The sequence below is a fragment of the Mugil cephalus genome, chromosome 15, assembly GCF_022458985.1.
Source record: "Mugil cephalus isolate CIBA_MC_2020 chromosome 15, CIBA_Mcephalus_1.1, whole genome shotgun sequence".
Taxonomy (NCBI): domain Eukaryota; kingdom Metazoa; phylum Chordata; class Actinopteri; order Mugiliformes; family Mugilidae; genus Mugil; species Mugil cephalus.
Genome location: NC_061784.1, coordinates 6,921,837 through 6,934,970, shown reverse-complemented (window position 1 = coordinate 6,934,970; position 13,134 = coordinate 6,921,837). Strand labels below are relative to the sequence as shown.

Below are 13,134 nucleotides of genomic sequence, written 5' to 3'. Positions count from 1 at the left end.
AAGGTGGTGCAAAAAACAAGCTGAAACGGGGGCACCTGGACTTGTAGGGTTTTATGAAGTCATGTCAATATTCATTCACTTAATCAGATCTAAATGACTGGTGGAAAGTTGGGGTAATGGAAACATCGGTGGGTGTCCACCTGAAACTCGTATGACTCGTGTCTGTTAACGAGCAGCCTGCATCTTAGGTTGAAACTTAAGTGATTACTATAATCTGCGAGTGTCTTGGGTGTCCTCTCGTGCTCCCGCGCTAGTCAAAGTTTGCTTGTCCCAAAGTGTGTGGCAAGTTTCGGCGCGCTTCAAGTGGACAACCTCCACAGATGTTGGTAATAAAAACCTAAACTCCCCACAGTCATTTAGACCTGAGGTAGCTACTTGGATGAGTGGCAAAACGTCTTCGTTTCAGCTTCAGTCAACAGACATTATAATCATGCAGAATGCAGTCAGGCCTAAAGCGTTTTACCAAATTGTGGTACTATGGTATTACAGGAAAAGTCAGGGGACCAGGAATGTCATTAGGAGATTTCAGTCTGGATTAAATCATTAGACTGACTGATGAACCCGCATTGTCATGTCCAGAGCTCTGTTTCTAATGTTCCTGAAGATGTCTGACAGTCTTCTGACTGTTTAGAGGTTTTGCTGTTCCAATTTGCTGCTTTGACAACTGGGACTTAGATTATATTCTCAGCTCTGCTGCAAAGTATTAGAGCATAACTGATTCAGCCCAGTAGGAGAACCCTTAATAACCCCAGGAAAGTGCAACATTAGCTGCATGTGTAAAGTATTCCTGGAATGAGAGGCCTTTAATTATACAGCACAAAGTAACAGAATATCCCAAAATATTTTTTATTTTCTTTTATTTCTGTAGCTATTTAATGGTGAAAAATGCTGCAATTAACTCATTTGACCTCTCAATCTCTGTGTTGCCTGTGTAATGATGTGTGTGTTCTTACAGATGTAACCTATTTTATCTGTTTGTCGGCTAAACACACCTGTTTGTAGTCTGAAACCAACAACCATTGGTGATGTGTGAGCACTTACGGTGCTGTATGCGTATACTGTGCAATTTGCCGTTCTGCCTCCATTCACACAGAACTGTTTCCATTCACTGCCTCAGCCTGCACTCAACACGCAAACCATTCACAAAGCTGCTTCCATGCCTCCACTCCTATGCATCTGCTTCACGTGTGGGACACACGAATGCAGACGCCATGGGCACATGCATAAATAGCGTGGAATTTTTTTTCTGAATCAGTTCAGGCTGAAGTGGAAACGACCGTTCTAAATATAGAATCACGCAAACTAAAAATAGCGACTAAAAACCAAACAGCATCATTCACTTGTTGCCAAGTCGAGCATAAACTCATGTTTAATTCAGAAAAGTTTGGTATTCATAACTCACACATGGTTTACCCTCAACACTGAACCCACTGCGGCGCATAACAAGCACACTGCGGTAACACTATTCCACTGTCAATTTACATTACATCCTTGTTAGCAAGCATGCAAATCAGATTAATCCCTCATCTCATTGGGGACCTTACTGGCACACTTTGAAAGGGAGCCACCCCTTCAAGGTCTGATGGGAAACAGGGAGAGATCATTATAACTAGCTGAAGGCTAATGACGTCCTGTGCTACTATGCCTCCAAAGACAGCAGGCCCGACCATTACTTGCCATTCACGTCTTCTTGAATTGTGCTCATTGGCTCCTTCATTGACACTGCTCAGCCCACCGTGAAGCACATCTCTTATTCATTCCACATGGGAAGACAGCAAAGAGGATGGGGACATTTTCTGCTTCTCGTGAAACATGTGTAAGGCTCTTTAATGACACAGTAACACATGCAGAGCCATGCATTAATGCAGACTCTTGACAGCTGAAGTTAGTGTGCTCCCCGGGCCTAAACGCCCATTTACACATGACAGCAGTGATGCTCTGAGAAGATATGCTTGACAGAGGAAAACGAGGGAGGAGCATCCCTCGGCTGTATGATGTACAGTGTAGGCAATACACATGGCAAGGCTATGGTGGAAGAAATTTGCTGACATCTTTTATTGTTTTTATTGTATTGATTTTCTTCATCAGTTGGGTGTCATTCCAGTTCCCAGCCTAAAACCTGAAGTAAACAATGGCATGTTCCCTCTAGTTGTAATTCTATTCCAAGTAGTAATAAGAACGTTCTTTGTTTGTTTGTTGTTTTAACATGTGGTGTTCCTCAGGGATGAGTTCTTGAACCGCATCTGTTCTCTACACAATATCAAATTATGTGGCTTCTTTTCGTAACTGGATAGCTGTCTAGTAGTTATAGTAGTATATTATACAGCATACGCTTCAAGTAAAACATGGGGACTCAGTAAGCAACTGATGTAACACTCGTAAGTTACTATAAACTAACACTTTTTTTTCCAAATACCAATGAAAAACTAATGTCAGGTTGATATGAATGAACATTTTACATGCTAATCATTGGCCATTTAGCATTTAGCTCAAAGAATCCTCAGCACCCCTGGCATCACTGCAGACCTGTTAGACATAATTTTTAACTGTGTGACTTAATGTCATGCCCCAGAGGTTTTCTGCATGCTTGTCTAACCTGTCTGTTTATGCTAATGCACCAGGGCATTGTTCTTGTTCTGGACTGATTCCTGACTCCGTGGTTCCTCCATTAATCCACCTCCAAACTTCACCCACTCATATGGTGTTTACAGCCACCAATCGGACCACTGTCTTCATCAGGGCACCTGTTAAAAAGTCTCGTTTGACTGGATTCAAGGCAGCTGTGTAATGCTGAGTAGCTTTCTTTGGCATCTCTCATTTTCTCATTCTCATTTGTGGACACTATTATCCTATGGCTGTGCTACCTTTACTGCGTAACAGAACCAGGTTGTAGCTGTTAGTTTGCTCTTTTCATAGACCTGTTTTTTTTGTCAGTCAGGTTGATATTTGCTTCTAATTCCTGCTTCATTTTCAATGGCAGTCGCAGTTTCGAAATTTCAAAGACGAGTCATACAGATGTTTGTTTCCTAACCTTAACATTTCCTCGCCGTGTTCCATCTTTATTGATCCAAAACAAACAATTTGAAAATTACGGAGAAGCAGCTGCCAGTCACAGCTCTCTGCAATCTGCATTGTGTAGTTATATTACTGGGGAGGTGCATGTCATGCTATGGCGTTAGGGTCTGTCGTTGTATCTATGGTGTTAAATTGACGCCAAAGCATAGCTGTTAGCCATGTTAATCAGGTTGATAATTGTTGATGAGCAAGTTAGACACACAAGCAGAAACATCTTAAACATACTTAAGACTTTACACTTAAATTGTCTCTTCACTTGTATATATTTGTTAATATAACTTATGCATTGATATATAACCTCTTTTACATAGTGACATATACATACTGTTTTTCATTTTGTTCTTAAGGAAAGTGATTTCCTTGAAAATCACATTTTCTCACTCACTTCCACAATCATAGGTATGATCATGATCATACTAACTTCTTTTATTACTCACTTTTACAACTAGTCATGAACACAAGCTCTAAATCTGCTCTGTTGGTTGACACAGCAGATGAGGTGTTACACAAATAGGGAGAGTGATGTAACAAACAAAACAAAAACAACAAAAAACAACAACAACAAATGAATATAGTTTGAGGCCACAAACTGTCTATGACTTCATAGGTTTTCACATACGATTTGTACATTTCCCATTTGTTTTGGCACAGGTTGTGATAAAATTCTTGTGAACAAACTGTCATTTAACACACAAGGAATTATCTTCATTTATGTTATACGATATGATTTAACCTCCTTTTATACACACTGTGGAAATGAATTTATTCCTTGTTCTGCTATTCACGTTTCCTGTACACTTCCATGGGGATACTTTATTGGAGATCATGACTGCGATGTAAAGGTCACTTGCTTGCATGCCTCATTGTGCTGCCTCGTAATGACAGTCGTTGAAAACTTGAGCACGTCACCGCCTCTAGTCAACCACTGATGAAGCAAAGAGCTATTTTTGCCTTTTTCCGTCAATTGCACAAACAGCCTGGAGAGTCATTCGTAGCCTTATTATGTGTTACTCCTTTTAATCCCATCATGTTCAGTCCCATTGGCAGAAAGAAAAATGCGCGATGCGGGCCGTGGCGCCTGACTGAGTTTGTCAGCTTACATCCTCAAATGGCACGTCACGCACAAGATGCTTTTCTGGTGTCATCATCAAGAGAAATCCACTCTGAAATTATATTAAAACTGGATCCTCATGTTCTCATAAATACAGATGTAACCATTTAACATCAAATGATGAACATCTGACTGACTGCAGATCCCGTAATGTTTGTACCACACACGCTTTAGAGAAGGTGACAGTGTTTGTGCTGTGGAGGGGGAGGTTGGAAAAGTCGGTGGGTGCCAGCAGGGAGAGGTGAGACATTCACAGTGGAGGTGTGATCCTGCACATTGTCGATTCTTCTGTTTCATGTGTTCTTCCACAGACCCACTATTCTATTCTGAGAATGAAGACGGTGTCTCCCGTTTTTAACCTCAAATTTTATTTGTTGTGCTTTTCAACACTGCGTCCATTAATCATCAGGCCAGTCTAATTATAGTAATGTCTGCCTGCAGCCTACCCTTTTGTGAGGTACTCTGAAAGCACAGACACTCCTACGGATACAGTAGTATCAATTACTTCTGACTGATATCCCTTATTTCAGCTCAGGGAGACAAATTTGCGAAGATAGACAACATAAATCAAGTGGATTTGCACTTCTTGCTGATGTACATATTCACTGAAGGATAGTGAGTCATGTTTCTTGATAGATATGTTATTTTAGAGCCTCGCCATTAAAAAGTCACAGAGCAGTTAAATATAATGTGGTTTTAACCACAGCATAAAACTATTGTGTTCTAATTTCCTTGTAAGCTGTTGCCGGGATCGTCCGATCTGATTTATTATAGTATCACTTTAGGTCTTTAATTTAAACCTTTACATGTTTGTTGACACTCTAGGGATGCTCTGTCTAAAATGAAAGTAGAGTATAAATATTTCTAGGATTAGTTACATTGTTGGAGTGTTTAAAAAAACACACCATATATTTATCTTGCACTCTGTATTTTAGTTGGATTATCTTGTTCTACTAAATAAAAGAATAAAGAATAAAAGAAGAGCTTTATCTACTGATACATGCTTGGGATTATGTGTTCTTATATAATGTTTATGGAAAATAGTCAAACCTAAATGTTTTAAGCCATTTTCTGAGAAAAATCATGAACACATTCAAAGACAACATGTTATTTTAAGTGTAATGGGCTCATACAGCCAACGGATCATCCCACCCCGGGTGCAAAACGCTTCCATCAGACTGTACAAAAGCACACAGCTCTGACCTCACTGAGCCCATATGTAGCCTATTTAATAGTCACTTTATGCACAACTGTTGTCACTTTGTTCTTGTGAAGTGCATTTTTTGTTGACTGATGGTTTGTCCTATTTATTGTCTTTTTGCTGCCTTCTCTCAAAACTACAGGGCGGTGTTCCTTGGAAATGTGCACCGATATTTAATTAAGAAGTGGATGTGTCCAGACAATGGCGCCTTTAAGCCCTCAACAAGCTGACATTTTGAAGTTTCACATCCACCACTTCACATGTTTCAACCTAATTTTACCCTGCGCGTTGTACAAACTTCGCCCTCCGTGAGCTGAAGTGGGTAAAGTGCAAATGGAAATTCCAGTGCTTGCAAGAATGGCTCCCCTTTTCCTGTCTACGCCCCAGTGTTTCCTGCCTGCTGCATGACTAGGTGTGTTGACTTTGAGATTGTAGCATCTGACATTGGGGTACATATTTGTCTGAGTGTGGGAAAGGGTGTTGGTTTCTCTGGGTCGTTCACCAACCAAACACTAATTCTCCACTTTGAGCTTCCTGTAGCTCCCATATAATCTTCCCTTCTTCAAACTGGGGCATGTCAGACTGTAGGGTCTGTTTAAAATGTCGCTCTGCCTAATTAAAGGCCTCACATTCAACATCTTGAGTCTTCTTTTGTCATTTTCAATGCGGTATATACTTATTCTTTGTGCAGCCTTGTCATAGACAATCCATTAGTGCTATTAGTGGCCATGTGAGATAACTGCCCCTTCTACAAAACGTTGCCTTCAGGTGAGGACTTCCCCACTTCCTGTGAAGGTAAATATTATGTTTTTTGTTTGACCGGCCTCCACAGTATAGATGGAGCCCTCCGTCTGTGATGTGTCAGTGCGTCTGCAGACCACTCAGGGTACTGGGAGATTACTTTACAAACTGAGCCTCACAGAGGCTTGCCTGACTGCCCCCGGACAATACAGTAGGTCATTCATGGATCAGCTCCAGCCTTCTTTCACTGTGATAAAAATCAAGTCTTTGTAAGCCTCTGCAAAGATGAGGAGAGGATGAACTAAATGGCATCAAGCTCTCAAAAGGGGTGTTTATTGCAAAAGAAAAAAAAGTTTAAATACTTTTGACCCACCTCAGGCTTGTGTGTCTTTACTCTAATAGAGCTGAGGCGTGTATGAATGCTTGCTAACACCACAATAAGGTGCGCAAACTACTGGCTAGTTATAACAAAGTGAGCAAGAAAAAAGCTTGTATCTTTCTGAGCAGTAGTTCTAAGCTTCTGAAATTGTTACCCTGGAAGACACAGCACGGACTCTTATTTGCAGCTCTATCTTGGAAATGAGAGAAATACTCAACAACGATGTGGTGGCATCTCACAAAGGAATGCCACATAATAACCAGCACTGTTATAAGCTAATTTGGACATTTGTGTGAATTAACCTAAATTAGAAAAGAAAATACTATTTAAAACTGTGACAGTCTAATAATAGACTAGACTGTTCTCTTTTACTTGTGAGCCAGCATACTGACCACTTCCTTCATGAGCTGTTCCTAATTAACTGATTAACCTGAATCAGCTGCTGAGTGGCACATATCTAACTGAATACATACTTTAACTGCTAACTATAAAAACAACACTTGCTTATGTGCATATAATATACTGATCAGCCACAACATTACGACCATGACAGGAGAAGCAAATAACTTTGATCATCTTATGACAATTCAATGTTCTGCTGGGAAACTTCTGGACCTTTCATTCGTGTAGATGTGGGTTACACATGTACCATACACCTAGACCAGACCAGGCACCCCCACCCCATAGCAATGACACTCCTTGATGGCAGCTAGCTCCAGTCCCCCTGATCTTCTACTAGATTTTTTTTGATAATAAATGAATAGTTTGCTCTTCCTCTTGCTCTTTGCTCTCTGACCTTGCCAACAAAATTTTCAAAACTGCATAAGTTCTTCCTAACTAAATAAAACTTAATACATTCTCAGAATGCTTTTTCTTGATCTATAGCCCTAAAATAGTTTGTAAATGAAAATTTGTAAATGAAACTGGACCTGGGAAAACAATAGGGGAACAGTGATGCCTATTTATAACTCATCAGCATCACCAGTGCTTCACAAAATGACATATGGATGTGAATATAAGTGAAAAATAGCTCTCTCTGGTTCATCAAAGGACTAACATACAGGCATAGCACAATCTCTCAATTAGGTAACACTTCAGTAGTTCTTCTTTTTTTTCTTTCTTTCTTTCTTTTTTTTTTTTAAATCACACCGAATAGATGTGTTTTTCCCTGAGGAGAAGCAAACTGTACACGAAAGCCTCTTAAAATAGCTCGGGGGTTTCTTAATGGAGACGCTGTGGATGATTCATTTGGATCCGACACAATAAAGAGACGGCACAGTGGCTTGAAGTGATTAAATAGGTTTATTTGCTTTACAGACATGTACTGTACATCTTCTATCAACCCCCCACGGGAGCATCACAGTTCAGTTCTAGAATAATATCCTTTGATTTCTCAGACACTTCTCTTGTATTGACTTGCTCTAAAAATAAAAATAACCTCTGTTTTCTGCTAACATCAGAAATAGGTTTCTTTATACAGGATTCTTGTATGACAAGAAATAGCACATATCAATACATCACCTCAGTGATTATTAACAGAATTATTCAATACAACAGACTAAAGGATTGGTGCTAAATCAACATAATTTTGGCAAAAGTGAAACTCTATTCATGACCCATCTGACCCGAGCCAACATCCCTTCTGATGATAGATGACACTTGGAGTGAGCATGAAGCGACAGACCTCTGCAACGGAGGCTGTGACGCTGCTGCTAGGCTGAGGTTCAAATAAATCCCTGAACGTTACGTGTGCAAAATGGTTTGATCAGTTGCTCTAAAACAAAGACAAAGAAAAACACATACAAGAGCTACAAAAATGAATGCAAGGGTATCACATTCCTAACAATGAGACCAATACGGCGTCTTGAAACCATCACATTTCTTTTCTTTTTTGTGTGTGTATATGTCTAGGATGTCCAATTGACGATCACAGTAAACAGAATGAATCTCAGTGACGTAAAAAAAAGCTCTCGTGTTCTTTCACCGTGAAACAAAACGATGAACAAACAGGCATTTTAAAACCCACTGACACAAAGTGTAGCATACTCAAACCTTAAACTTCCCTTTATACTGATTATTCTTCATTATGGTAACAAACAAATAAATACATTGCATCCAAGCCATCATTTACAATATATTAAAGTTGCTGCGTGATATAGCTATATATATTTATATATATATATATTTCTCTCTACTGTAGTTATTAAAAAACTCATTTGGTAACATTAAAAAAGAAATACACTTGATAAAAGGAAGGTAAGAAGCTTAGTTCATTAAGAAGATGAAGGTGTGTAAACACATCAGGTTGGACAGAATCACATTCAGAGAGCTCCACACAGTTGGAGAGAAGCTAAAGCTAATGATCTGGCAACAAGGACACAGCCCACACAGCACCCCACACACAACCAGTGAGTCATGCTCGCACATCTCTGCTACAAGATCCACCTCAACGTCCCCTTTCATTCCTCTGCTAAGGTCAGTCCATCCTCCTCCTCCTTCTGTGTGTTGTCGGAGGTCTGCAAAGTGCTTTTTTACCTCTATGCACACATCTTTAAAACCTTTGAATCCATTAGTGGCTTCAAGGTTTCAGTAAAATTACACTCAGCACTTCATATTCTACAGAAAGCATCCTTCAAGATAGCTTGTAATTAATTAAATCTTAGCATATACAAACAACTAGCTTACTGAGGGGGGTTGCATTGCATTTGCATAATTACAATATGATACTCTAATAAATGCGAGTGGTGGGATCAGATTCTTAGTTGTCTGACAGTTGGGCTCATTGTTGTGTATTCCAGAAGTATTTATCGTTTTATCGGCTATGGCAACGATATCTGAGGACAGGCTACTTTCAAAGGGGGATTCCTCGCTTATCTGTTACCAGTGATAAGAACTCGCCATCAGTCTAACCTGAGGCTGGAGGATTTCCTGTCCCTGCCTGGGATTTTGATTCCCTTCATAATAAACTGATGACTGCATCTCCGGCTCCTTTCTAAGGTCCTTTCTGCTTATCGTGAAATGGGATATCTGCAATTGCACGGAGGAAAGGTCTCTTTTGACAAAGCCTGTTATTGTAACCAGTGAGGACTGGACTGGAATCCATCATTAAAAGCGACTCCGTCTCTGTGTGGGCGTTGTGTCCAGAAATTCAAAACCAACCATCAGAGAGCTACATGTGTAAAGGGAAACCCAGCTCACTGATAAGGCAGTGTGGATAAAAAAATTGTTGGTTCCCTCTACATTTTTTTTCGTATTGCTTCTCATGAACACAAAACAAATATGACACTCCTTTTAGGTAAAAAGAGTAGCATATTATTTACTTTTGGGAAAGGTGTATAATAAATTATAAAATATATAATCCAGTGTTTTCTTATAATGACCTTCATGTCATCATCCTTCTGAAACAATCATAGGCAGCAACCTCCAGTTTCAAATCAAGCATCACATAGAAACAAATAAAGAAGATAAAAATCACAAGAACCCTTGCGATAAATAATGTGCAGAAGTCTCTCGTCTCTGTTGTGTTCTCTGGCACTGTCTACGCTAATTTAAGTGCTAAAAGCTAAAAATACAAACACATGGGCGTCAACGGAAACATCTGTAGATGTGAAAAATCCAAATCTTAAGGCTGATCCACTGACCTTTAGACAGTAACATTTTTTGGCTCTTTCTTGACTGATATGTTTACATGCACAGCACGATTTTAATCATAGGAATACCGCATTTATCATGTAAACGCTAGATTTATGTTCAATGGGTATGCTGAGAATACTGAGATTAGGATTTGGAGTGTAATCAGATGCCGCTCAGATTACCAGAGGCTTGTTTGAACAGACAAATAACATGGAGAATTGTATTCCTGCAGCACACTTTGCTGCTGTTGCATCACTTACTCCACATAACTTTAATTTCACAGCTCCTTTCTGTTTACAGACTCTGAGCGGGGAAAGCCAGGGCTGGATAAATTGTGGAAAATTTGCAGGGGAGCAACAGATACCAAAAGAAGCGTTATGGGCGCAGTTTACAAATTATACCGCTTCTAGCCTCCAGCAGAAAATACGCGTACGCCACCAAATTAAAGCGCTCGCATATTCAGAAGCTGAACTATCGTGTGCATGTAAACATAGCCAGTGATGAAGCATGAGGGTTGTTTGTGGTCAGTGCAAAGTCTGAAGGAATGTAATGACGCTATGGCACTTGGTGCAGATTGACAGCCGATGTAAGAGACAGACAGGCAGACATGTCAGAGACAGGCCGTTCGACAGACAGGCAGACAGACAGGGCAGGTTCATGGTCAGCATTCAGTAGTATGGCATCGGGAGTTCAGAGGGGTTACAGGCGGGGGGAGACTTTGCCACCTCACATCCTCCCCGGAAGGTTCAGTGGATCCTCGCAGACAGAGGTGAGGAGGACACTGGCCGTCTAGACGATGGCTTCAGCACACAGCCGAGCACCTTCTCATCAGCCTGTGATTTAGAGGCAGTTCAAGGAGGGGCAAGACGCTCCCTTATTCCAGTTCTGAGTAGCCTCGATGATAGTGTAAAAAGGAAGAGCAGCAGGAGGAGTCGTGAGGAGGAAGAGGAGGAGGAGGAGGACGATCATGGAGGTGACAGCAAGGAGGAGGACAAGAGCTTGGTTTCAAAGGAGCTGCCCTAGCTTTTTATCACCACATTGTCGTCCTCATTCAGTTTGGTTGTGCCTTCAAAGCTCCTCATTGGCTTGTCACCTAAGAGAAAGACAAGGAGAGGGAAAGAGAGAGAGAGGAAATAGTGGGGTTAGAGTCTGGCTTCACCACAGGACATTCTCATGTAATTAATGTTGAGGTCGAAAGCTCCTGAGCCATCTGGTAGGACCTTCCTGATAACGCCTGCACACCAGGACCAGCCTGTGACCTAAATATCTTCTTGCACACGGCATACCGACACATTACAGCTTGTTTAATGCAGATCCTCCCCGATAGCAGGCTATAAGCCGCAGCCTCACACAGCTGCTGTGTCTCCAGATGGAGCTTTGTTTTCATCTTTCTGCCTCCGTCTGTATGTCAGATATGTCACTAAGCATGTGCACACAAAATTACTGAAGAAGTTAACCTCTGTTTACTCGTTTCTAATGCATTATTTATTCACGTGAGGACCAAAATCCTGACACGCTTTAAGCAACTGGGCAGACATTATTTGACAACTCTTTGTGAAATCTCAGCCGGCTGTTAAAGCACACTTGAACAAGAGGGAAGCGATGCTCCAGTTGGAGATAAGACCATTAAGCGTTCATGGTGCCACACTTGTGATCTCTTCAAACTGGATGGGAGAGAGGTGGTGGTTTATTTTGATCTGTTTCCCCAGAGGCACAAACACTACTACTGCTGCTACAATAGGATTAGCGCAGGGGGCTCTGTGGATTGATGGAGCTAGTGTCTCACATACACACACAAATAGAGCCACAGACCTGTGCACACACAGATAAACACTCATGCATACACTTTGTACTGCGCAGACAGAGTCATTGATGCGTTCCAGAAAACCATCTCACCAACAGGGGTAATTAGCCTAAACAGGAGGATTAGTGGATGTTGGAAAACAATGTGTTTCGGTTCTGCAGATGCAGATTCAATCCTCTCTGGGAAAAACCATTTGCCTCGATTACTGGTGTCACTTGTTGTTGCAAACCCGTAAGGTCGTTCATGAGCCAAACTGAAATTGCTAAAAAGGCTGGTGTGATGTAGAGATAATTAGAGCTGTGAATGCTTTGATATGTGAAAGATTGGACTGCCTCCTCACAGCTTCACTACGGCTGCCGCGCTGGAGACTGCCGGCTTCTCCAGTGAAGGGGAGGGCCGATTGATCTGGCAAGCAAACAAAGCCTAATCAAACCAAGTTGTAGTGGTTATTGGCTGGGAGGATGCGAATCACGACGGAGGACGTCTGAACTGACATTGCTGTAGATTCACATTCACATCTGAAGATGGATCAGAAAATAGCACATAGTCCATTACACTACATGAAAGGTATGTTAAAGAGGCTCTAGAGTCTTTCTCAATGTATCGTAACACGGGTCACACCAGAGCCTGGCACACATGTCTGTGTGTGTATTTATGCTGTATATGTGTGTGGTCTGTGGTAACTGCTCTACCCAGTACCGTGAACCCACTCGGCACCGCTGACTGAGGAGTTTCAGCTTTTGTTGAATGATGAGAGTGTGAAGAGGGAAAGTATGTGCTTGCAGCTGTATAAACAGATTTAACAGTTTGGAGGGCAGTGACTAAAACAGAGTCCTAGTGAGGTTGCTGGTTTGAATCCCCACTATATCTAAGGCTGAGGTACCTTGAGCAAATGCCTAAAATCCCCCCAAACTGCACTTCATGGCTCCAACTAGTCACTATAAGTGTGTTCATTTGCTCAATGCAGAGAACAAATTCCTTATGAACAGTATATACATGTGCAGTAAAGCTTATTTAATTTTGATTCGAAATGAGTTATTCCTACGTCAGATCTCACACTGGTAGTCTGACAGCTCACTGCTTTGGGAAGTCCTCAAGTTCTCATGTGGTGGAGGGTGAACCTGGTCAGCAGAGGCCGGTTCCTCCCGCAGAGCAAGTTAATTGGATCTCAGCGTATCTGGTCTACATCT

At 41.3% G+C, this 13,134-nt stretch overlaps 1 protein-coding gene across 2 annotated transcripts in view; it reads right to left on the bottom strand.

Annotated features, from left to right (window-relative positions):
• Nucleotides 1-7,790: 7,790 nt before the first annotated feature.
• The window catches only part of spns2 (spinster homolog 2 (Drosophila)), a 29,374-nt gene continuing 24,030 nt past the window's right edge, over nucleotides 7,791-13,134 (bottom strand). For both annotated transcript variants that reach the window (XM_047606452.1, XM_047606453.1), the window contains exon 12: nucleotides 7,791-11,233. In XM_047606452.1, coding sequence (XP_047462408.1) covers nucleotides 11,219-11,233 — 15 coding nt within the window. In that variant the 3' untranslated portion in view covers nucleotides 7,791-11,218. The remainder of the gene's footprint in view (nucleotides 11,234-13,134) is intronic.